This window comes from Nuphar pumila, chromosome 5, assembly GCF_984573655.1.
Source record: "Nuphar pumila chromosome 5, dmNupPumi1.hap1.1, whole genome shotgun sequence".
In the NCBI taxonomy this organism is placed as follows: domain Eukaryota; kingdom Viridiplantae; phylum Streptophyta; class Magnoliopsida; order Nymphaeales; family Nymphaeaceae; genus Nuphar; species Nuphar pumila.
Window position 1 is genome coordinate 38,609,845 of NC_143253.1, and position 27,521 is coordinate 38,637,365.

Sequence of the window (27,521 nt, forward strand, 5' to 3'; positions counted from 1 at the left end):
AAAAGAAAAATTGATTTGAAAATTGACCTAAAAGTGTAGGTTGAATTTTATTTAATAAAAAATAATAATTCTAAGTATTATTCGTATTCTGACTATGGCCACAAATATGAATTTTACTTAGTTTTATTTATCTTCTATTAAATGGTGTGCGTGTTATTTGTGTTTCACCATAATATATTTGAAATAAAAAGATAAAATGCAATAATTACTTATGAAAAATTAAAATTAAACCATATGCTCATTCATTCTAAACTAAACATAAAATAAAATTCTCATTAATTGAATTATTACAACCCTTGAATTAATTACAATAATCGGAAAGGAAATAAACATTCCTGCAAAATGAGCAAACTTGTTAGAAATAAATGTATGCTTTTATGAATTTTCCTTCAATTATTGAAAAATTGAAGAAAATATCCAAAATTAGCCTTTTATGCCCCAAAAAATAAAGAAAAAATAAAAAAAATAAATACAAATGATGCTTGGCTTTTGCAAAAGCATTTTGAAAATATGTTTTGGAGTTTTAAATTTTCGAAATTGAGGTTTAAAACATCTAAATTCATTTTAAAACTTGAGTTTAAAATGAATTTAACTTTGAAACTGATGATTTTATGAAAATATATTGAAAATGATTGAAATACAAAGCAAATAAACTCTAATTTTTTTTAAAAATAAAGCTAAGGCATTCTAATTTGATGAAAATCATTTTCAATTTATGAAATATACAAATTGCATTTGAAAATTGATTTTAAAAAGTTAAAATACCTAATTTAATTTCATTTTAACAAGAACAATGATTTTTATGAAAGTCAATTTTGAAAAATGTAATGAGTGAATGATCAAATGACCATATAAATTTATGAAAATTGATGTGGAGATTCCTAACAACCTTAGGAACACTTTAGAATTGAAAAATATAAGAGAAATTTGAAGAAAAATTCGAATTAAGGCTTTTTATCTAATTAAAACGGGATTTTGTAAAATCAGGATTTAACAAACCGATTTATCAAAGCATTTCAGGTGAATGAAGGTCTAAAACATCTCAAATGAAGCTCAAAATAAATCCATGGATTCATGATACATCATTAGAAACATTTATCTTTTACAGGACATCAAAATCATTTTTAAAACTTGAGATATGACTAAAACATTAGAGAATTAATTTTAGAAACAGGGAATTAGATTGTAGCAGACAAGTTTTTGTAACTTTAGTGTTACAGAGGCTAAACCGACTCAATTTCTTTCAAATTTGTGAGAAAAGTTGCTCAATTCAACCAAGAAACAACTCCAATTTACAAAAATGAAAAATCAATACTGGTTTGAAAGTGGTGACTTCGGGAAGTCACTCTTCCATCTCAGGAAATGGTCTTGTTGAAGTTCTGTAACCAGTCTCGGTTTTTAGTAGAATTGGAATACAAATTAGCATAAAAGTTTATGAAATTTAACATGGATAAACTAGACACAAAATAGAAGAAAAGCCTTTTTATAGATTTTGAAAATGAGTTTTCATTAGAAAGAGCTGATCTAAACAAGTTGAAATAAAATTTAAGTAATGCTTATCGAGGCAAAATGATAAGGTTCTGATTTTTTATCAGAATCAAATATGAAAAATTCATAGAAGTTGCTGAAAATTTGCAGAGATAAACTAGACATTCAGAGGAGAAAGATCCAATTTACAGATTTATAAAATGATCTCTCATTAGGGAGATCCAATCCTAACAAGTTAGGTCAAAACCTAAGAAAAGTTTTTCAAAGAAAATTGACAAGATTCTGGTTTTTTATCCGAATGACAGATAAAAAGGAAATGAAAATTTATGAAAATTGGTATGCATAAACTAGACATTATAAGGAAGAAACTTCTTTTTACAGATATAAAAAATGATCACCCATTGGAGAGATATGAATGCAACAAGTCGATCATGGGTTTGAGCAACGCCTGAGATTGCAAACGGACAGAGTTTTGACTTAAAATGCAAAAGAAATATAAATCCTTCATAGAAATTGCTGAAAATTTGCAGAGATGAACTAGACATTCAGATGAAGAAAAACCTATTTACAAATCTCAAAAATGATCTCCCATTAGGGAGATATGACTCTAACAAAATGGGCTAAAACCCGAACCATTAAAATGACACAGTATGACGGTCATGGTTTTTGACCAAAATCAGGTATGAAAACACCATAGAAATTGCTAAAAATTGACATGAACAAACTAGATTCAATGTCAGAGACATCACTTTTTACAGATTGGAGAGATCATCTTCGGTTAGGGAGAAATCACTCCGGCAAGTTGATCTAGTTTCAGGGAAAATCCGGGCGACTCATAATGACAAGGTCCGAATCCCAAAATTTTTGGTGGATCAAACCAACGCAGAATGTTCTGATTTTTGGTGATCTCAAAAACACATGAATGAAGATACGATAAAATTTTTAGGTAAAAATGACTTCGAATTATAAGTGAATTAATGGATCTAAAAACGGGCCAGAATTGAAAATATGCATTGAAGGTAATTGAACATTATCAAAGCAAATTACATGCATGGATGATATAATTTCGAGAAGAAAGCATCAAAATTAAATGAAATGAGGCATTAGATATATTTGGTATTGCATTCCATCTTCTTGATGGCTAAAAAAAATAAAAAATGCAAAATATAAACCAAATTAAAACAAAGAGGAAGAAAAAGATCACCTTTTACCAAATGAGGAAGGAGAAACTCCAAGGTTGGCGCCAACTCCAAGGAGAGAGGGGAGAGGAGGAGAGAGAGAGAGAGAAAGAGAGAATTCTACATTTTTTTGGGAATTCTCTCAATTTCTCAAGTTATGGAAAAGAGACCCCCAAGGGGTCTTATTTATAGCTTGAAGTGAGGGCATTTTAGGCACTCCATATTTAAGATATTTTTAAGCTTAGGGCTGAGGTGGCAAGGGGCTCACATGGGAGGGGTGGCACCAACCCCATGTGGGTCCTTTTGGAAATTTTCAAATGGGCAAAGTTGCCCTTTTGCCAAAATTTTGACACATGGCGGCTCTTTTGCAAGTGGGTGCCCATGTGGGTCATTTCTAAAATTTTCAAATGGGTAATTTTGGTAGTTTGATAAAAATTTGACACATGGCACCACTTTGCAAATGGGTGTCCATGTGGTTTTTAAAAGCAAAGAGGATTTTAAAAGTGAGCTTTAAAATCAATGATTTTTAAGCTAAAAAGAGATTTTCAAGATGAATTTTATTTAAAACCAAATGGTGCCACCTTTAGAAAAGATATATATTTTTCTTTTTTGTGTTAAAAGATTAAAATGGAAGATTTTGAAAATAAAAAATGAAAAAATAAAGGGGATTTTGGAATTTAAAGATAATGGATCTTAGTTGGATCTGAGATCCATTTAGAAATTTTGAAATCAAAATTGAATTGAAACTAGATCCAGATTGAATTTTGAATTAGGATAAAAATTGGGTTTTGATTTTGAATTTGAAATCCAAGAATTGATTTTGAATAAAAATTGGATTTTGAATTTGGATCTGGATCCATTTTGATATTTCGAAATCCTAGTTGAATTATGAACTGGATCCAGGGTGTTTTTCGAAAGATTTTTACAAAATAATGGATTTGAATTTTAGATTTGAGAATTGATTTTGAAATTAGGATAAAAATTGAATTTTGAAAAGGATCTGGATCTGAGGTTTTGAATAAAATTTTGATTTGGATCTCGATTGAAGGAATTGGTTCGAATTGACTATCGAACCCTGAATATGGATTTCTGAAAATTTGAAATGAAAATACCCAAATTCATGTTGAAAATTAGGATTTGGATCCGGATCTTGGATCCAACTCAGAGAATGGAATTGGATATTGGATCTAGATCATAATCCAAGAAGTGAAATTGGATCTCAGATGTTAGATGAATCTGAGTTCAAATTCAGAAATTGATTCAATTATCCTTTTAAACGGATCAGAAGGTAGATCCAGATGGATATGAATCTGAAATGATTAATTGGATCCTGAATATCCGATGGGATATTCCAGGTTCAAAAGGATAAGTTGGACTCTGAATATGGATCATAAATTGAATTAGATGCAAAATCCAGGTTCAGGATGAAAATTGGACACCAGATCCAACATTGGATCCAATATCCTAATTGAAATATATTGGATCTCGGATATTGATAAAATATCAAATGAAGGAATTGATATGAGTTCGAATCATGGTTGCCAGTTGAGGAAGCGAGAGCGGGAAGCGATACAGGAAGCGGGAGCGGGAAGCGAGGCACTTTCAAAATTTTAGGAAGCGGGGAAGCGTGGGACCACTTAGGACCGATTCGGGAAGTGTCTCGGAAGCGACCTAGGAAGCGTCTCGGAAGCGACCTAGGAAGCGTCTCGGAAGCGACCTAGGAAGCGTCTCGGAAGCGAGGGGAAGCGAAAAAATAAAAATAAAAAATAAAAAATACAAAAAATTGAAAAAAACAAGGGAAGCGTGGGGGAAGCGAGGGGGAAGTGTGGGGGAAGCGTGATGGGAAGCGCGTCCCCCATTAAAGGGAAACACGTCCCCCATTAAAGGGAAGCGCGCTTCCCAAAAAAGGGGGACGCTTCCCCCCACGCTTCGGAAGCGCGACGTTTCGCGCTTCCGAAGCGCGCTTCGGGGAAGCGCGCTTCCCCTTTTAGCTAGGCGCTTCCGGTAACCCTGGTTTGAATTGGGACTTGTCCCAGTTTAGAAAAATGTCAGAAACAGTGTCCCGAACAAAATTTATTTTTTTTGTTTTCGCCCTGTAGGGGTAGAAACATGGTACTGAACTGGTCTGAACTAATTTGAACCGGAAAGAATTGAAATGAATTGAATTAGAATTTATTTATACTATGGTGAACTAAAACCGAAGCTAGAGCACTAGCTCAACCAGCTGGGGCTAGCTCAATTTGGATTGAATTGAGCTAAAACGAGCTAAAACGAAGGTCTGAGTGTGTGAAAATGGACTTTGAACTGAAACTGGACCATTCAAACTCTTGGTGAACTCACATCAAACTCATGAGGATATGATCTACTGGGTTTAATTGACTCGGGAACAGTTTGGCTAAAATTCGAGCTTATTTCACGAGAAATGAGCTAATTTAGCTAAAATGGTCAGAAATGATCAGGATTCATTCATCGTAAGCTCAGGGGAGCTAGAAATGACAGACATTCTAATTGTTTTGAACTTAAAATGAGCTTGGCTAGGTCTGATTGACAAAAAGGCTAAGAGCGACTCGGGGGCAAAATGATAATTTTATTGTCAAAATGGGGGTAAACTGGCCTCTAGACTGGGATAAACCCAGGGGTGAGACTCTATACTGTCCTGCAGGGGTTTGGCATCTGTGAAAAGAGATGTTTGGAACGAACCTGAAAAATTTGGGGTGTTTACAGTGTTGAGTAATCTCAAAGGAGATAGAGCTGACCAGGTCTGCGGGTGTTAGTGCTTCGTGTCCCGTTTCAGCAATCTAGTATGGATAGTTTGTTTGGGTAAATTGTGCTTCTTGTAAAGTTTTTTTTAATAGAACTCGAAATAACTAGATTGTTGGTTCTTAGAGTTTATTTTCTGCGACTAATAGTAGTTAGCTTAGGGAATCCAGGAGGTGCGTGTGTTTTGTGTTGCAGGTGGGTCCACACGTGTTGATGAAAGTGCGATAGCGAGATTTGTGCCCGTGCGAACAGGGGAAGTCAGATTTTGAGCAGCAAAAGCCCTGCATATTTTTGTTTTTCTTTATGTTTAGTTTTTTAGGGCCACTGGCCATTTTAATTTATTTGGGGTTGTAATAACTTTTTTTTTTGCTTGAACTCTTGTAATAGGGTAGAACGATTTATTTTCTTAAGACAATAAAGCATGTTATTATATGGAGTACGAAAGTTTTAAGCACGTTCCCTGTGTTCGACCCAGACTTCACCGCTAGTGTGAACCTATAATTTAAGATTTGATGCACGGTTTACACAAACATTTTTTATTGAAAAATCTCTTTTAAAATACTTCCAAGAAAAGTTGCATCAATGGGTGTTGTAAGCTTCGCCTTTAGAGGTACTCCCACTCCAGACACACTGGCACTCAGATGAAGCGATCAAGGTTCCATGAGGGAGAGGAGCGATAACGACCGCAGGTTTCCTGAGGGCATCTGCTATCGCGCATCTCTGGTGCTTGCCTTGCGCCTTCGTGAAACTGGTCCTTTGTCTTTCCAGATGAGACATAAGAAGGTGATACCAAGCGCCTAAGCGTACCATCTTGCTTAAACGGTCAACCACCATTATCAGGTAGTCATGTCCATGCTTTGACTGTTGTAATCCCCTAGGAAGTCTCGAGGCAAAAGAGTGAAAGTGGGATTCGACATATGGTGCTGTAAAGGCTATTCTTTAAAAGAGAAAGGTGTAAGTTGAAGCTTGTTGACTTCAAAGCTAATGGAGCTTGGCTTTCACTTTCCAAACTCTTTTGATTGAACTATCTAACATTGCCCCAAACTTTTGAATGGACAAATCTCAAAAAGAAATGAAGTTCTTTTATTAATAGGATTAAAAGGTAATTGGTGACTTACATATTTGAAGTCTTGAATATAAAGACTTGGTCACCAATTCTTTATTACATGACATTTTAGACAAATATCCTTATTAGATGAAGACTTTAAAAAAGAAAGACCTATTAAGAATGTATATGTACATACAGGTACAGATTTGGACCCGTATCCTTGTAACCTCACATGATAGATGATATCTGGAATATCGGGTCTTGATTGAAGAATCTCAGACCCGATCCAATCATATCAAGGAATAGGGCACGATTCTTATTGATTAAGAATCGTGCTTCTCGTGGCTACGTCCTCCCTTCTCTTCCTTATAGCAGTGATATAGAAGATCAAAACTACAGGTGCGTGATTTCTAAGATGGTATCAGAGTCAGGTTGAAGCCTAACGATCAGGTCGGTTTCCTCCTTTTTCTCTCTTGTTCTAAATCAGATTCTATTTTTTTTTTCATTTCTAAAAAAAAAAAATTGATTTGATCATATTGGGTCATTTTCCTTTCAGTTGTTCTTTCTCCTCTCAACGTCAATCTTAATCTGATCGTGTCTGATCAGATTTGTTCTCTCTTTTTTTTTCTTCAAAAGGTTTTTCTTTTTCCAGTATCGATTCAGGTCACGTTATTTGATTTTATTTTTTTTTGAATCTCGATCGCCACCCAAATCTCTTCTCTTCGTCGGATCTGATCATTCTGATCATATCTTATCGTCTGAAGGCAGATTGAATTAGATCTACTTGCAGCAAATCGATTTCCCCCTTTTTTTTCACAACGTCCAAATTGAATCTGATCATATACGATCAGTTTTCTAAATTCTGATTATTCTTTTGCTCTCGTTTTACATTTGTTCTTTTTCAGATTAAAACATATTTGTTCTTTTTCTTGCCTACATTGTTGGATCATTTTTTTTTAACTCAAAGCACGAGTTGATATTTTCATTTTAGACTTGCAATCGTTCCATTTCTAAGACTTTCAACCTTGCAAAATCACGACTTCTGCCAAGTTTGTCTGAAGAACTACAGTACGACTGTCCAAAAAAAAAAGTGGCCGGACAAGCTTGTGTTTCTGGGTCAATGAATTGCTGAGGAATTAAACCAAAGTTTTTTTTTCTCTTTATCTCTTAATCAATCCTTTCCTTTTCATCAACTCGTGTTTTCTCATTCTTCTCTTTAGTCAACTCGTTCATTTATTTTTTTTCATGGATTCCCCATCACTTCCGTCCAGTTTTCGTGGTCAACTCATATTTGAGAAATTGAATACCTCTAACTTCTTGACCTGGAAGAGGCAAATTTTGCCTTTTATTCGTAGTTTGGACCTCTATGGTCACCTCGATGGAACGATTCATGCACCTTCCGAGTTCCTCCTGCAGGAAGAACAAGATGATAAAGGGGAGGTTTCTAATAAACTAGTTCGTAATCCAGAATTTACAACATGAAAAAGAAAAGATCAGGCGGTTGTGGCTTACATTACCTCTACACTTTCTCAAGAGGTATTAGTGGTCATTCCAGATGAATGTTCATCTAAAGAACTGTGGGAGTTACTAGCGCAGACCTATTCACAGATTTCTGAGGCTAGGATTCTTCATTTAAAGAGAGTTTCAGCTCTTAAAGAAAGAGAATTTATCGGTTACAGAATACATGAACAAAGTCAAGAGCATCACAGACCAATTAGCGATGGTGGGATGTGTTATTCCAGACAAAGAGAAAGTTCAACAGGCGCTGAATGGTCTTGGATTTGACTATCACATGTTGGTCACCTCTTCTATGCCTTCCTTCATTGCCTAACTTTGATGATTTGTGCGCGAAACTTCTGCAGTATGAAGTTACCATTAGAGGTGAGGAGTTGACTTCCAATTCTAGCAATCATGAGGTCCTTGTCACAGGTATGGTGGCAGGACGTGACCGTAGAGGCTTTCGAGGTGGACGGGGACAGGGAAGAGGTAATCAAGGAGGTCATGGATTACTTCCCACGCCTAAATTGCTGGCATAATCCGCAAAACAGAGGCAAATTTGGTGGTGCTGGGCTTTCCACTAGAGGACAAACAAGGGATGAAAAAGAGAATGTGAAGAACCTCTTGATTTCTGCCATTTTCGAGTTAAGTTTCAAGCAAACTGAGCAGGGGACTTGGTACATTGACTCTGGGGCTGCTGCACATGTGACAGGTGACATTGGTAAGATTTCTCAACCCATTCCTTGCCGTGGTAAATTTAGTATTAAAACTGGAGATGGTGCTCTCCACCCTATATTTCATGTTGGAAACATTTCTCTTCTACTCCCCAATTCTTCACTTCTTTTATCTTATGTTCATCACTCACCCAATATTGTTAAAAATATTGTTTTTGTTTCTAAACTTGTCGATGATACTAATTCTTGTGTTGAATTTACTCTTTTTGTATGTGCCAAGGATCTTCTCACTAAGAAGACGCTCGTTGAAGGAGAACGACAAGGAAATATGTATGTCCTCAAGGAGTCTCTTTCTGCTCGTGCTGCTCCAATAAATCCACAGCCAGTTCAGCCAGTGTCATTTAAAGATTGTTTTAGTCTGTCTCAGTGTAATAAGTCAGAAATCTGGCATCGTCGTTTGGGTCATTGTAATCGTTCATTCATTGAGAAACTTGTGTCTAGTGGACTTGTTCCACAGTCCAGTTTGAGTATTGAGTCTGATATTTCCCTTTGTTTCAGTTGCCATTTATGTAAGAGTCATGTTTTTCCATTTCACTCAATAAATCAAAGAGCTTCTGTGCCTTTTGAAATTGTCTATTCTGATGTTTGGGGACCTGCCCCACAATCTTTCTTATCGGGCAATCGCTATTATGTTACTTTTATCGACAATTATTCCAGATATACTTGGATGTACTTTATGAAACACAAATCTGAAGTGTTCAAGTTTTTTCGCTCATCTTGTGCCTTAGTTTGTAATCAGTTCTCATCTCAAATCCAACATTTTCAATGTGTTGGTGGGGGAGAGTATCTATCAAAGGAATTTACTCAATTTCTCTAGGATAAAGGAATAAGTCATCGAATATCTTGCCCGCACACACCGCAACAAAATGGTGTGGTAGAAAGAAAACACCAACACATTGTTGAAAGTGCATTGAGCATGATACATGGCACTCACGCCCCTTTAATCTTGTGGACAGAAGCTTTTCATTCTGTTGTGTATATCATAAATCGACTGCCAATGAAATTACTTGTGAATCAATCTCTTTATTTTACACTCTTTGGGACTCACCCTGATTATAATGAATTGCGAGTGTTTGGTTGCATATGTTATGTTCATATTGGTAGTTCCCAATGCGACAAGTTCCAAAACAAGGCATGCAAGTATAAGTTCGTTGGTTATGCTGATCAATACAAAGGTTATCGCTTCTACGATTTCACTACTAATCGCATCAAAGTCTGACATAATGTTGTGTTTGATGAGACTTATACTGAGAGCCCAGGAAGGGTAGAAGAACACAACGTGAATGATGAAGGTTATCAGCCGTGGCTTGCTGCTGAGGTGTTTGATCAGATGACCAACCACGATGCTCCCTCATGTCATATAATACCGACTGAACAGAATAAACCCGATGTGTGTTCACAAAACAGAATAAACCTGATGTGGGTCTATAAAATAAAGTATAAATCAGATGAATCTATTGAACGCTACAAGGCAAGGTTGGTGGCAAAAGGTTTCACTCAAGAATATGGGCAAGATTATGATGAGACTTTTAGTCCTGTGGTCAAGATGAGAACTATTCGATTAATTTTGTCTTTGTCGGTTCAGTATGGATGGATTCTTAATCAACTTGATGGCAAAAATGCATTTCTGCATGGTAGTCTGAAAGAAGAGGTGTATATGGAGCAACCCCCTGGTTATGCAGAATATAGCCTCAACACACATGTTTGCAAACTACAAAGAGCCATCTATGGGTTAAAGCAGGCTTCTCGTTCATGGTTTGACAATTTTCCCTTGAAGTTCAGCGATACGGTTTCATTCGTTCTCACCTCAATCATTCATTGTTTATTTTTTGTGATCGTCAGGTACGTACCTTGATTCTTATATATGTGGATGACATTATTATTACTGGGAATTCAAATGAATACATAAAAGCCACAAAGGACTTACTGAGTCGACAATTTAAGATGAAAGATTTGGGAGTCTTACGTTATTTCTTGGGAGTTGAAGTGGATAGACAGAATGGATCTCTTTCATTAACCCAACACAAATATACCTTGGATCTGTTGGAAAAGGTAGGCATGACAGATTGTAAACCACTATCTACTCCTAGTGTATTAAATCACAGGCTCAACTCTTAAGATGGGGAATCATATAAAAACTCCAAGCAATATCGTAGTCTTGTTGGAATGCTTCAATACCTCACCTTCACCAGACCAGACATTGTGTACGCAGTGAACTAGGTGTCACAATTCATGCATGATCCACGAACAGAGCATATGAATGCTATTAAAAGAATTATTCGATATTTAAAATGCACTCTTGGAGATGGTCTAGTTTATCATCAGTCCAAGTCCAAAGGGGAGCGACATCGATTAGATGTTTACGCAGATGCAGATTGGGTTGGAGATCCAGATGACAGGCGATCGGTTTTTGGATTTTGTGTTTTTTTGGATGGGAACTTGATAGCGTGGAGTAACATGAAACAACGTGCAGTTGCAATAGAGAAGTTGAGTCAGCTTATGTTCCCACGGCTGATCAAGTGGCGGATTTGTTTACTAAGGGACTTACCAGCGTCCACTTTTGGTTTTTGAAGAACAAGTTGTTCATGGTACGAAACCATGCACAACTTGAGGGAGACTCTTAAGAATGTATATGTACATACGGGTCTAGATTTAGACCCGTATCCTTGTAACCTCACATGATAGATGATATCTGGAATATCGGGTTTGGATTGAGGAATCGCAGACCCGTTCCGATCATATCAAGGAATAGGGCACGATTCTTATTGATTAAGAATCATGCTTCTCGTGGCTACGTCCTCCCTTCTCTTCCTTATAGCAGTGATATAGAAGATCAAAACTACAGGTGCGTGATTTCTAAGAAGACCACAATGAGCGAGACAATGATGCTATAAATCAATCATCTTTCAACTTGATTCCATTTCGGAAATTAGCAATTCTTACTTTGAGACTCCATGAACAAACTTGGATAGAAACTCACTACGAGCTTCTTGGATCAGAGTCTCTTGTGCCACACTTCTTCACCATACATTTTGTTTATATGAAGACCCTTCACAATCACAAAAGAAGAGGTAAAGACAACGCGAGAGTTAACTTGATCACATGATTGAGACATTGAGATAAAGAGTTTTCTTGTTACCAGGAACAACAAAAGTACTAGATAAAGATAGATGATCTACACTAGAACAAAATTGGGCATTCCCTACATGTGTAATAGGATGAAGTGTCCCATCTCCAGTGTGTATTTTATCATGATTTTCGTAACATTTGAATTTGGAAACCATACATACATTATCTATGACCTATGTCTCATTGGGTGCGGTGATGCGACACTTCAAAAAAACTTGGGTGCAGGGGTGCGGGAAGGGTATATATATATATATATATATATAAATAAAATTTTTGCTAAAGAGAAAAATGAAAATTTGGGTTTAGATCAAGTGTAGATCTATATTAAGATCCACACTTAATCCATATTCACCTTTTTTAATAAAAAGATGGGACACAAACCCCTTTTCTCTCTCTCTCTCTCTCTCTTTGTAACCCCCACCCCACGTCTCTCTCTCTCTTTGTAACCCTCACCAATCGCCCCTCTCTCCTTTCTTCGTAACCCTCACCCTACCTCACAACACCGCCTCTCTCCTCTCTCTTTTCATAAACCTCACCCACACTGCCCCTCTCTCTCTTTCTCTTCTCTCTCTTCGTAACCCTCACTTCCTCTCCTTTGTAACCCCACCATCGTCTCTCTCTCTCTCTCTTTGCGAGTAAGAGAAAAAGAAGGTAAAGGTGGTACGTGTACCTTTCTCTCGCTCTCTCTTCGTTACTCTTTTTCTTATTTCTTTCTCTCTCTCTTCTTCTACTTTTTTTTAAGACATGGACCAAAATGTACTCGGCCAAAGTTGACCAAGTCCATTTTTGGACAAATATAACCCTGGGTGCTGGTTGACCGCACCCAGGGTATTTGACCTCATCCAGTGCAACATATTTTTGTATTAGCCGCACTGGGTGCCACACCCGCACCCACACCCGCATCGCGTCGGGTCGACAGAGGTGCAGCACCCAATGCGGCTAATACAAAAATATGTTCTCTCTAATAAATGAACCAAGCCTTTTGAAGAGTCCATGTGACATAGCCTGTGACATGGTTATTTTCTCTCTAATAAATGAACCAAGCCTTTTCCTTGGGCAACTGCTAATTTATCTTTAAACTTTAAAAGGTGGCTGCAAGGATTTCATTGCTTGGTTGCTGTCCATTATCATCCTGAGATTGTGTATAATTAACATTATGCTGCTCAACCTTCTTTAGGCTAGCTGCAACCCCATAAGAGGGCAGGCTCCAATAATCTGAAGTAGTTTGACACTCTTTTTACATAACAAACAATCACATTTCTCTACTGATTGAAATTCTGATTTGATTCACATTCTGGTTGGCATCAAATATCCTGTGGCAGCAATAAAATACCTCTACCACCTATGTCACAGGGACACTCTATTTTGCCCTCCGTACCCATGTCGGCACGCGTCGACACCTGGACACATCATTTTACCCTCTGCACATACAAGTTTGTATTCAAATTATAATTATATTTTCAGTTTATAACTTTATATTTTCAGTATAAAATATATATTTTAGATATAGCATATATATTTAGATTATATTCAGTTTATTTCGAATTTATTTTGTATTTATGTGATATTATATATATAGCTGTATCCCCATACCCACATTTTTTGGAATTGCCGTGTCGTACCCTCCGTACCCGTACACGTACCCAGGTGACATAGTCTACCACCATTCACCAATTATTTCTGTCTCTACCTCTTCCTCCATTCTATCTACCATGACCATGGCCTCCTCTTGCATTCATATTGATATTCATCACTTCATGGCTACCCCCTTTTTGTTCCTTCTTTTTTGTTTGAAATATGAGATGCCTTATACTGCAAAACATTTCGGCGCACGACCTCGTACATTGGCAGCCGAAGTTGGCACTACAAGGACACCACCAACATGGTCTATTAAGGGCCTAGGCCAACAAGAATTTGCTGAACCTTGTCTCTCTAAGAAATCAGTTGCCTGATAATCACCAATTTGACCTGAAATACTCATCTTGTTCATATACTCGATAATGCTAGAATCCCTTTGCTTTGTGCTTTAAGACTCCCTCTTTAATTGCATCGCAGACTATGAAATTTGCAGGTACAATGCATGGAGCTTCTCCAAAAGCCCCTTGGTGATAATATTCTATGCTAACAAGAATCTCCTGTGACAAGGTAGGCAGCCAGTATGCAACAAGCATCCTGTCCTGATGAATCCAGTTACAAAAGGCAGGATTGCAGGTGAGGACTTTTTACTTTCTCCTTCTTTATCTCCTCAATAAACTTAGGTGGGATAGGATTAAAGTCATCTAAGTGTCTCATCAGATCTAAGCTCTTGATAAAAGGAGAGATTTGACTCTTCCAGATCAGATAATTGGAAGTCATCAATTTCTCAGAAACAAGTTGTGAAAGAAATAACAAATTGATAGATAATGAAAAAGGGAGAGCGATAATTCCAGCAATATGGAGACTAGAAATATATATGCAGAAAATAACCAATAGAAAATAACTAGTAGTAAACAGAAACAAAGAGCAATTAGTCTTTTTTTAGCCAGTGCACACAACCAAGGTTTTAAAACTCGCCGAGTCAACTCAGTGACTCGGCTTGGCCCTCTAGCGAGTCAACCCGGCAAGCTAAACTCGGTCTGCGAAGACTCGGCATGACTCTGGGATGTTTAAAATTTGATTTTTTGGGTATTTCAGAATAAAAAAAATTGTAATATTATTGAGAATATTGCTGTTGCTTTCTTACTTAATGTCTTCAATATGTAAAGAAGACAATCTATGACTATGATCTAAGGTAAATGTTATTGGATATGAATCTATTTCTAGAAGCATCAGGCAGGACAATCTTCAGATTCAACAGCAGCTAACAAGGAAGAATTGTCCTCACCTTTATGATCAAGTAGATTGCTGCTTTTATTCTGTTCTACACAATTATACGTTTTGCAGTTTCTTTGCATAAATGCATTTAATATTTTGCTTTAAACTTTACTAACATAACTATATAACAAGGAAGAATTTGGTTTTCTCCTCACACCTTTCCTCCTTGCCCCATCTTTATGAAGGCATAATAGACAAGAAACTGGAACAAAGTCATACATAACTTTGGCCTTAACATTCATAGAGTTCCAACATCTACTTGGTGCTTCTTTCTTGTCCTTTCAGACTTCATATTTTCTTTGTATCTCATATCGGCTATACCCCTTTAATGAGAACCAATTGTCCTCACCTTGCCTTATCACATCCAACAAAAAATTCTCTTTTCCTATGTCACATGGGTGCGGGTGCGACGCGGGTGCGGCGCAATTTCAAAATTTTTGGACACGGGGACTCGGTTATATATATGTATATATATTTTAAAATATATATATATATATATATATATATATTCAAGTATACACTTATATGTATTATTTTCTAACACCCAACTTTGACCGAGTCTTATTATTGTTATATATATATATATACATACTCTTCTTAATACAAGAGTACGTATATATTTTTGTACATTCATGTATATCTATTTGTAATATTTTCTTTAATTATGTAATTTTTCTTTTTTTATTTATTTTTACCTTTTAAATTCTTTTTATGTAATCTGTCATCAGCTGAACACTGTCAGCTAATGACCATAGTCTGTCAATGACAGACTGCGTGCAACATTGACTGCCAACTAATGACAACACAGTTTGTCAATGTCCGTCAACTAATGACACTGTGCAACATTGACTGTCAACTAATGACAGCACAGTTTGTCAATGCCAGACTGTGTGCAACACAGTCTGTCAACTAATGACAGTGTGCAGCATTGACTGTCAACTAATGACAACACAGTTTGTCAATGACAGAATGTATGCAACACAGTCTGTCAACTAATGACAGACTGTCTGCACAGTCTGGCAGCTAAGAGACATTGGGACTTTATTTTTTTTTAAATATATAAAAAATGTTTTTTTTTAGTTTTTTGCCCTAAAAATGGACAAAAATGGACTCAGTCAAAGTTGACCGAGTCCAAAATGTGGACGGACTCGGCCTCAACTCGTTGACCGAGTCCGACTCGGCGTTGACCGAGTCCGGGCCGAGTCCGAAGCCGCACCCGAGTCCACACCCGTGTCGGGGCGTGTCGACTCGAGTGCGACACCTCCTTAGCCGAGTCCGTGTGACATAGCTCTTTTCTTTATAGGCATGTGCATTTTTAATGCATAAAGGCATCTATGTAACTGGAATAAATTGTGCTCTTTCATTCCACATTTCCAACTTATTGCTCATTCGTGAACAATTTATCCACATGCTACGATCTCCTTATTTCAGTTCAACCCAAGATTCTGCATGGAGCCAAAAAACATCTCTTGTTTACTGGAAAACATGGTTTGAGACAAATTATATATTGTTTTTCTTTTAAAATCAAAAGTTAACAAAACCCGGTCCGAGTCACCGAGTTGACCCGCCGAGTCACGAGTCAATAAAGAACGAGTCGAGTCCCGAGTCACTGGGTTTTAAAACCTTGCACACAACCATTAACCAGGGTTACAATGAGAACGAAACTTTGTTCAAATATGCAACAATGAAGTGTCTATATGCTGGAATTAATGACAACATAATATGAAGGTAGGACACTATAAAAATTAGGTATCGGTCTGCAATAGATGGTGTTCTATTCTTAGTTGTCAAAAACTGCCCTAGGCGGGCTAGGCGGGCTAGGCGGAGGGCCATTGACTAGGTTTATGGGTCTAGGCAGTAGGGCCCTGTTTCTCAACCTAGGCTGCTTAGGTTGTCCCCGCCTAGGCTGTAGGGACATTGTAACGCCCCAAAATCGTGGACTTGAAACCTTTTATGAAAAATGTTGAAAGCTTTGAAATCAATCTTTCATCAGAGTTTGAAACAGAAGTTCGACGGAAGATCAGGTTCAAAATAGCAAGTCCCTAGACTTTGGGCGCATTATAACACAAATGCAATATTCCCCTTATAAACTGTTTTTCAACTCAAATATATATTTTATTGAAATGAAAAGAAGAACCACATTTTGGTAATACAGTTTTAGAAATCCAAAGTTCAAATCAGAATAGATGATTTCAAAGAAACTTTATACCACATCTATCAAAAGTGTCCCCAGGAGCGCAACGTCATAAAATGGGCCTTGCCTTGAACGCATCACGACATCGTGCCATCGCAAACAATATATCATGTTCACCACCTGCCCATGAAATGGGTTAGTCTAACAACAGACTAGTAGGGGTGCAAAAGACAAGAAAGAACAAATGATGCAATAAGCAAGATATCTGCTAGATCAAGCAGGGAAAGCAAGACTAGCAGATCGGACAAAACGTGTTGTGGAGTAAGCAAAGCTCTAGTAAAGCAAATAGCTACAATACAAGAGCAGTAAGGATCATAGTACTAAACAAGCAACTATAACAATCCAACAGATACTATAGGTGAAGAGTGACTAACTCTCTATCCACTAGTCAAACAAGTCAACTGAATAAGACAAGCATTCATAACAATGCTCGTCATATATACAATTACCATTAGATGGCTCAGTCCATCGACAAGTAGCTACATTAATCGTAAGACACAAGCTATTGCATCACCAACAATTCATAAACTACTCATGATAAGAAATCATACGGTAGTAGTTATATCACAATATGTAACAACTAGCATAATGCTAGTATTATAGGTAATTGACTAGTATGAGAAACTAGTGATTACTTAGCAAAGAACTGCGTAAGCAGTTTAACCAATTAGAGTAACGCCTCGACAGTCGTACATAGCTCAACGAGTAGTGTACCGAACTACCGAGCTAACAAGCAAGCAAGCAAGCAATGCACGTCACAACACACATATCTCATAATCATGTGTGTAAGTTATATCTTGTCTTATCCGCCATTGTGGGTACGCACAAGGCAAACGTAGAAACAGTCAGAATCGATTCGGGGGTTTATTATGCTATGTATTTTATTATACCCCGAATGACTGACTGAGTCCGCTCCTAAGGGGACGGCCAGTGACCAAGAGAGTAAATCCCCAAAGGCAAACAAAGGCTCAATGGATGCGCATCCGAACTTCTGCAGAAGTGGCCTGAAGGATTTTCCCTAACCTCCGATGACTGGGAAGTCAGATCTTTGCCCGAGATTGTCATTAATGACTATCCATCAGAGTTTTGTACCATCCATCCTCTCTCTTGATGAACTGTCCCGAATGAGCATGACGGAGGGTTTCTTAACCGCCGTCCCATTCTACATGCTCTGGTCTTTCAACCCAATTGAGCATCTTGCCTGTGAAGGCGCATGATTATCATTTATGTGAATTATATACGCCATTGCGCGTTCGAGGCAACCATACACCTCTCATCCTACTCACCACAGTACGCAACGTACCTGTTCAAAAGTACAACCACGATGAGAGGGGTCAACCCATAGTGAAGATAGAAATGTCACTCTTGTGATCTCAAGCACATGCCATTGCATGTTCGAGGTAGACATAGACCTCTCATCCTACTCATCATAGTACGCAACATACCTGTTCAAAAGTACAACCACGATGAGAGGGGCAAGGATCTCCGACAGAAAATCCCAACACTTCTGCTTTATAAAAGCCCACAGTGAACTCATTCAAGTTCCAACTTATCGTGCTCGGGTCCTTTAGACAATCACAAGCATTTTGCCTATCAGGCGAAATCAACATAACAAGATTTAGCTTAATGTGTCAAATACACGCTTAGAGGTTACTACAGACCTCTCGTTCTGCTCTTCGTAGTCCAAACATATCGTACGTGACTAGGAGTACAACTACAAGAGGAAAAGCATGAATTCCTCATAAGAAATCCAACAACAATACCTTTACGAAGAAAGGGAGGCGCCAACTATCTGAGTTGGACCAGAAAGCCTAGAAACTAGGTCTCACATCGGAGGTGATGTAACGCCAATCTAGCGATGGCGCAAGTACCTCAATAGGATTCCTGCCCTACTCGTGCACAAGCTCCTAAATAAGGTTATTTGAGTCATATCGGATAGGCGAACTGAGGTTGCAACACACTTATCCCAAATACATCGATTTGGGAGATCCATCCGCTATCTCTGCTTTACAAAGCTATACACCTTGAAAATAGGTTTGCACCTAAAACCATGATCTTTGGAGAATCGAAGTGCATAAGTGTGTGTCATGGCTTTTAAGACAAGTGAAACGATATACACTATACACTCGAAACTGCACTCAGGGAGTGCAAGCTGCCAAGGGGCAAACTCGTTGACATACTAATACAATGGCAAATCGAGGGGCAAGACTCGATGGGCGGAACTACACCGCGAGGGTAGAATGCTAGAGCTACACATGAGGTATGGAATCATACCTCGACCATCGAAACACACAAGCAGACAACTACGTAAGCAACTCACGAGATATGAGATCCTATACTGACTAACAAGTGTAAAGGATGATTCACGAGGCATGGGGTTGCACCTAGATTAAACGATAAGCGTAAGCAAGTAAGGGAGCATATGACAGAGATAAGAATACATGCACGAGCAAAGCATATGCACGAAATGCGACAAGATAAAGATGAACACATACAAAAGTAAGTGCACAACCAACATCACAGCACAAGAACGTAAAATACGAAGAGTAAAGCAAGTAGCAAGGCCAGGGCGCATAAAGCGCGGGACAATAAAAGTAAATGCATAAAGCAAAGTGCGGGAACGTAAAAGAGGACCGGGATGTCCTGGAGTAAAAAGGCAAACATATACAAGTAAATGCCATGGCGCAAAGCGCGGGGCTGCAAGAAAGTAAAGTACGGAAAAGTAGAGAGGACAAGGATCGCGAAACCGCGTCCTTGAGTTAAAAGACATAAAATGTAAAGACAAGAATGAAAAGCCTGGGCACATATAGCGCGGCGGCAACAGAAAGGAAAGTGCGAGAAAGTAAAGAGGACAAGGATCGCGAAACCGCGTCCTTGAAGGTAAAGACATACGTATATATATATCATCCTCTTTTAGTTATCTTCCTTATTTTAGCATTTATTCGTTCATTGTTCTTTCACGCAAGAATCCCTTACCTTGAGGGGTTGCGGGTCCTCGTACGCCAGCGGCGTAAGCAAACAAGAGCTCGAGCCACAAAGGGCGAGCTAGATCCACCGTTTAACCTGAAAAGCTTAGAACGTTAGTATCTATCGTAGTATAAACGAGAAGCAACAAAGGCAGCAAGGTCTCCTGCCTGCAGGAGGCAGAGGCAGGAAACCTGCATCCTGTAGACAAGGGTGCTAGAGGCAGGGGCCTCAGCCCTGCTTGGCAACATAAGAAAAGGCAGAGAGTAGCTCCCTGTTTGCCAGAACAGAGAAAGGCAGGGGAGGGAGCAGAGGCTTCCTGCCACACCTGCCACAACAAGGCATCAAATCATGAGTCAAGACGGGGGGCGCAGCCCCCTGCTGGGAACGAAATAGACAGGGGCTCTGCCCCTGCCGGCAGCAAGAACAAGGCAAGGGGGCAAAGCCCCTTGCCGGAGAACAAGCACAGTGTAAGGGGTAAGCTCCCTGCTCGAAAACATGAAGACAGGGGGGCTTCACCCCTCGCTGGGAAACCAAAGGAGGCAGGGGGGCCTCGCCCCCTGCCTGCAAAACGTAGGAGGCAGGGGGACAGACCCCCCTGCCGAGAAGGAACAAGAGAGCAGGGGGGCTCCACCCCCTGCTGGGACAACAAGAGCAGGAGGAGCCTCGCCCCCTGCCCAAAAGCACAAAAAGGGACAGGGGGGAGGAACCCCTTGTCGACAAGGCAAATGGCAGGGGGGACGGAGCCCCCTACCGACAAAAGGAATGGCAAGGGGACAGAGCCCAATCCCGGCAAAGCGAATGGCAGGGGGACCGAGCCCCCTGCCGGCACAACAAGAGCAGGGGGAAAGCAGAGCCCCCCTGCCGACCTAGCAAGGACAGGGGGAACAAAACTCTCTGCCGACAAGCGGTGACGATAAGGGGTTCAGTCCGCCTGTCGACTGACTCCTCACGAGGGAGAAAAAGAAGGGAGAAGGGGTTTATACCTCAGGAGACCACGACAACGGGGGAAGTCGCCGATGAGCGATGCCGGAACGCGAGCACAGAGGAGAGCAAACGACAAAGAAGGAGCTCTCGGGTTCACCGACGTCAGGAGGCCGGTGAAGAGAGGAGTCGAGGGTCGCTCGGCAGCGCTGACAACTGTTGTGGTCGCTGATGGCTGAGGTTGCCGAGAAGACTCAGAGGGAGCAGCGACGATGCTATTGCCGGCCGTCGGCAGCAATCGACGTCAGGTGGTCAGAGGCGAAAGCAGCAGGTCATCGGCTAGGGGAAACAGGGGGAGAAGCTGAGTGGAAGGGGCACCGACAGCTCCGACGTCGGGGTTCTGGCGCAGCCGACCGCCAGTCGGGAGGTGGAGATGGTCGCCAACAGGAGAGTCAACGATGCTCGGAGGCCGCTGTTGGCTTCGATCGCCGACGGGAGCAGAAAAAGGAGATCGGGGGCTCACCGGAGCTTGGAGGTTGTCGTCAGCGTCGGTCGCCGACTGCTCGAATGTCGCCGGTGTCGGCTTCGAAGGTCAAAAGAGTCGTCAGTGTCCTGCGACATAGGAGACAGAGAGGATGGGGGGGGCGTGCTTGCGTCGTCGGGGCGTCTGCCGGACTGAGAGAGGAGGCGAACAGGTGGCTGGCGGCGAGTCGCCGGCGCTCGGTGGCCACAGGGAGGAGCGAGAGGAGAACGGACGAGGAGAGAGAAGGGGCGAGGGTTTTGGACCCTTGCCCGAGACGCCTGCGTCTTTTAAAAGATGCAGGTTCTCGAGGCTTCGAGAACCCGGATCCGGGCCCGACCCAGCGGACCAAACCCCGACACGTGTCTGACACGTGCAGGGCACGTGTCTGACATGATTTTTTTTAACGGGCGTTACAGACATAGTTGTCATTTTAAAATTTTTTGTTTCCTTCCTTTCTTTTCTTCTTCATTCCACCCCCAAAGACTTTCATTTTTTTTTCTCTCATATTCTTCTTCTTTTGCTTTTCTTTTTTACCTTATTTTTTTCTTCCTCCTCCTTTCACCCCTTCGGCTTCTCGTCTTTTTCGCTTCTTCCTCATCTTGCCCCTCCACTCTTTTCTTTTTTTCTTCCCTTTTCTCCCTTTTTATCTTTCTTCTTTTTTTATTTTTGTTGTTTACATGTATGCATGTGATTTTGACACACACACACACACACGAACATGCACACACATATAAAATCTGTTTTTTAGTTATCTATCTATTTATATATTGGGTTAATCTAACATTTAACTACTTGTGTTTAACATTAGACGGATTCAACCTTATTAAAATAACTAAAATACTCTTAAAAGAAGGCATTTTTTAAAATACATGATTACTTTTTGAGGTAAAAAGGTAACTTTGATAGATTCATAAAGTTACTTTTTTGAAAAAGGTGTTTGACTTTTCAATTCTCCCAAAGTTCAAAGGACCTATAATACCCATAAAAGTAAACATGCATTTTCAAAAATATCGTTCTTTTAATGGTTTTTTAGTCATTTTAATAAGGTTGAATCCATCTAATGTTAAACACAATTGGTTTAATGTTATATATATATATATATATATATATATATATATATATATATATATATATATATATATATATATATATATATATATATATATATATATATATATAGTGGAAGCTATGTCACACGGACTCGGCTAAGGAGGTGCCGCACCCGAGTCGACACACCCCGACACGGGTGCGGACTCGGGTGCGGCTTCGGACTCGGCCCGGACTCGGTCAACGAGTCGAGGCCGAGTCCGTCCACATTTTGGACTCGGTCAACTTTGACCGAGTCCATTTTTGTCCATTTTAGGGCAAAAAACTAAAAAAATCAAATTTTTATATATTTTTTTAAAAAAAATAAAGTCCCAACGTCTCTTAGCTGCCAGACTGTGCAGACAGTCTGTCATTAGTTGACAGACTGTGTTGCATACATTGTCATTGACAAACTGTGTTGTCATTAGTTGACAGTCAATGCTGCACACTGTCATTAGTTGACAGACTGTGTTGCACACAGTCTGGCATTGACAATCTGTGCTGTCATTAGTTGACAGTCAATGCTGCACTAAGTCATTAGTTGACAGACATTGACAAACTGTGTTGTCATTAGTTGACAGTCAATGTTGCACGCAGTCTGTCATTGACAGACTATGGTCATTAGCTGACAGTGTTCAGCTGATGACAGATTACATAAAAAGAATTTAAAAGGTAAAAATAAATAAAAAAAGAAAAATTACAGAATTAAAGAAAAAATTACAAATAGATATACTTGAATGTACAAAAATATATACGTACTCTTGTATTAAGAAGAGTATATATATATATATATATATATATATATATATATATATATATATATTCAAGTATACACTTATATGTATTATTTTCTAACACCCAACTTTGACCGAGTCTTATTATTGTTATATATATATATATATATATATATATTTTAAAATATATATACATATATATAGCCGAGTTGTCCAAAAATTTTGAAATTGCGCCGCACCCGTGTCGCACCCGCACCCGCACCCGCACCCATGTGACATAGAGTGGAAGCTACCCGATTGCTTGGGCCCATCAATTTTTGGTGTTTTTTCGAAATTCTGAACTTACTGATGTGTTCAACATGATTGATTTACTAGAAATTGACACTTAGATCATTTGATTCCGATGCACAGATAGGTTTTTATAAGGTTCAAAAATCAACCATCTACAATTTTGATAAAATTTTGAGGCTTCAAATACCGTTTTTTCCATCCAAAATGCATGATCCAAGTGTCAATTTCTAGTAAATCAATCATGCTGAACACATCTAAATATCAGAATTTCGAAAAAACACCAAAATAAATCTTAGTGGTTAGGTACCTTTTCTATCTAGTATGTTTCCATTTCTCATATATATATATATATATATGAGAATGGAGTTCAGCCTATCCCCTGTTTCTTTACCCTCAAAATATCAAAGCTTTAGGTGCTTTATGTTCAATTTGAACCATTAGATGCTTTTATCAATACTTATTTATTGAGAAACAAGCTTTGTTTCAAATTGATTTGATGTAAAAAAATGTGAACATTTTATTATAATATCAACCTATGATTTTTTTACCTCTAAAATACACATCTGAGCATAAAGATGCTTAATCAATTACATGTTCTCCATTCAGCATCAATCATAAGCACATCTAACGGTTAAGATATAGTATAAAACATCTAAAAACTATGATTTTTTCCGGGTCCTAACAGTGACCTCATGAAACAGGGGCAGGATAATCCTCAATCTCTCTCTCTATATATGTATGTATGTATATAAAGTAATTGGATGGTGTGCCCCAAGTTTTGGTGTATGATAAATATTATGCAATTTCATGAATTTTGCAACATGTTACACTTTATTACACACTTCATCCATAGTGACAATCACATGTTTGTTACTAAATTTAACTATTTATTGTAAATTTTTTGCTTTTCTTGTGTTATTTTTTTTTGTTCCCGCCTAGGCTGACTAGTCCTGCCTAGGCTTCGACTAATCCTTTTAAAGGTCTTTCGCCTAGGTTCCGACTAATGCTTTTGACAACTAAGGTTCTATTGCAGATCTGATGCAAACAACAAAGAAAAACATATATAGTGAATGCAAGAATGAGGAGAATAAAACCCAAAATGATGTGACAGAATTATGAGATTCACGTGGGTATGAGACTATCAAGAATATGAGATTCACGTGGGTAACAAATGTATTTCATATCTTTAATCAGATCTGTGGTGAAACAAGTATACTTCAGATTTGTGCAGGAGTGATCTAACAGATCTGTATTGAAAGACCAGTGGGTGAAATCAGACCCAATGATTTGGATCTGATGATAAAACAGTAAAAAAAAAGAATAAGGAAAGATTATGGAAGAAAGACGAGAAATAGGAGGAAGAAAGAAGGATGAAGAAGTTAGAGAAGAATAAGAGAGAATAAGAGATCAAGCAGAGACGTACCTGGACGAAGATTACTGCTCTGATACCATCATCAAAGGCTGGCCATTGTTGTTTCAGTAGTCATGAATGAGATGGAAGAAGATTACCCTGAGAAGTACAAGGCTCAATCCCCACGTTAGAAGGCTTAGTGGGTCAGCTGCGGTGTCATTATGTATATATAATACAAGTATTACATTAGGGTTATGGTATTTTACCAGAATACCCTTCCTTAAGATATATAAAATACTAAGAGAGGCACAGAAATTACAAAAACACCGCACAAGTTATATTCCTAACACCCATATTCTAGTAGGTTTCGAGGAAATACTTACAATTAGGGATGTATCTGTGTGTGTGAGAAAAATGACATTGCTTTCTTTTTCAGTGACTAATTGGATAGCATAAATCTTATCCAAAAAAAGATATCAGCGGTTCATAATGGTGGTGGCAGATCTCCCAAAACCCTCAATTGTTACAAGAAGTCCACTGTGGACATTATGGGAGTTATTGCATGATCCCCTTGCCAAATCCCTCTCATGAGTTTCCATGGAGTTCCACTGATTGATACTTTAATTCCACGCCAAGCGAACACACTTACAATCAAACCCAAATGTAGATGGAAACTCTCTCAAAACATCCAACTTATGAATTACTTTTGAGAGGTCTATTTTAGTATGATTGTTCCTTTCGGCTGGAAAGTTTATGTGCCAATTCATGATTGATATGTTCCTGGAAATTCCAGACAGGTATTTCTTCGATAATGCAATATGGATTGCCATGTTTTGTAGCAGTTAACCTTTTAACGTGTCTTTGATTGGTTCTTGCTCTCTACCTTCTGTTTTTGTTTCGCTGATCAAATGATAAAAAACTGTAAAATCGGAGCTATAGTTCTCCATGTGATGCCTCTGTGTCTGCTATTATGTCATGATGTAGTGTTCACATGCACTCACACACACGCAACCATAAAAAGCAGATGGTGCATAGATGGAAACAAGGTAAGCTTTGTGTTTATCTATAATTGTCCATTTTTTGCAGGGAAAACTCAGCTTATAAATCATTTTTTGGTGAACAAAAGCTGGTACATTGTGGATTTACCTGGTTATGGGTATGACTACTATATAAAAATGCCTTAGTCTTTTCAATTGTTTTAGCTTGTAATTCCTGCATGGTTTGTTGCATTTGAATCATGGACACCTAAAGGGGGTTGGAAAAGGCCTACTATCATCCATATTGTATTCGCAATCAGTTCTGTCTTGTATTTCTTTTATATTTTTTTGAGTATTACCATTTTTTCAGTCTTTAAGTGATTGCTACTTTCTCTGCAAAACTCATAGCTGAACCTTTTCTTTATCTGCTACTTCTATGAGTTTTTCTTCTCAGATTTGCAAATGCACCTAAGGCTACTCGAATGGATTGGTCATCTTTTACAAAGGGTTATTTTGTAAACAGAGAGACTCTTGTTGCTGTCCTGCTTCTAATTGATGCCAGTGTTCCTCCACAAAAGATCGATCTTGACTGTGCCAATTGGCTTGGCCGCAACAATGTATCTTTCTTTTCTCCTAACTTTCTAGCTATTGTGAATATTGGTTGCTATTGTAAGCCCAGATGATACATCTTACTATGATTAAAATGCAGATCCCTATGACTTTTGTGTTCACTAAATGTGACAAAAAGAAAAGTGGGAACCAGCGGCCTGATGAGAATATTAAGGATTTTCAGGAACTAATTCGAAAATCATACAACGAACCTCCACCCTGGATCATGACCAGCAGTGTCACAGGCCTAGGCAGGGATGAGCTCCTACTGCACATGTCACAACTACGAAATTACTGGGATAATTAGGGAAGAGGTGAGTTAATTAAACTGAACCTAAATATTGCTGTGAAAATATATTTGCTTTTGATCTCGATGCTCTGGATAACTCCCTTTTGTCAGCTGCCTAAAGCAAATGCTGATGTGTAGTCTATGCAACTTTTACTTTATTTTTATGTGCTACAACCATTTTATTGAAATCTACTATAGTTTGCAATCTGTCTTTAGAGTGCTGACAATTTGCTAAATCAAACATTTTCACTATATTGTGTAATTAATGCATGTATTCAAATAAAGTGACTCAAATACATTTTAGAGCATAATGAAGATTACAATAATGTGCCTGTAAGGATTCATCTCTTGAATGTGTCATTTTTCTTGCTTTTATTTACGTCTCTGATGACTTCTTTTTCTTGTTATATTTTGTTTTTGGGAAAATTTCATTTAGGGGCCAACCATGTTCGCGCTCGGCTCGTTTACCAGTGAATGGAGCTCTAGCTCGTGTTTAGGTATAATATCTCTGCCAAGTTGTGGCAATTCTAGCTGGAAATTTCTGCTGTTTTCTTGCTGAAAAAGCTGTTGTCATCTAGAAAATGCAAAATATGTCATCAAGTGTTGGCATATGATGGAAGCAAACCACCGTCTTCTGTATTGTTTGTGGCCTTCACAAGGTTCGATGATGGAAGCAACCAGTATCCTTGTGTGGTGTATCTCTGGTGCATATTGGTGGGCATAATGGAATGAAATGACAGTTGCATACTCGAACATGGTTGTGGCACAGCATGCAGTTGGTTCCTTCTGTTTGAAATGTTAAAATTAGGATACAAACGTGGACATTTTACAAGAACACAAGATGCACTGTTGGGTAATCTTCAAATTTATAATGAAGCTTTAATAAGCTTAA

The 27,521-nt window shown here is 38.7% G+C and overlaps 1 protein-coding gene across 2 annotated transcripts in view; it reads left to right on the top strand.

Moving 5' to 3' along the window:
• The window catches only part of EMB2001 (P-loop containing nucleoside triphosphate hydrolases superfamily protein), a 57,969-nt gene extending 30,448 nt beyond the window's left edge, over positions 1-27,521 (top strand). The window contains exons 2-6 of one of the 2 annotated variants that reach the window (XR_016431907.1): positions 25,841-25,910; positions 26,186-26,348; positions 26,441-26,654; positions 27,066-27,126; positions 27,208-27,521. Coding sequence is in view for 1 of the 2 variants with exons in the window: in XM_090006016.1 (XP_089862142.1) it covers positions 25,841-25,910; positions 26,186-26,348; positions 26,441-26,647 (440 nt within the window). In the remaining variant the exon portion in view is untranslated. Of the gene's footprint in view, positions 1-25,840; positions 25,911-26,185; positions 26,349-26,440; positions 26,655-27,065 lie in introns of both variants that reach the window. The other variant, XM_090006016.1, reaches the window with a different exon arrangement.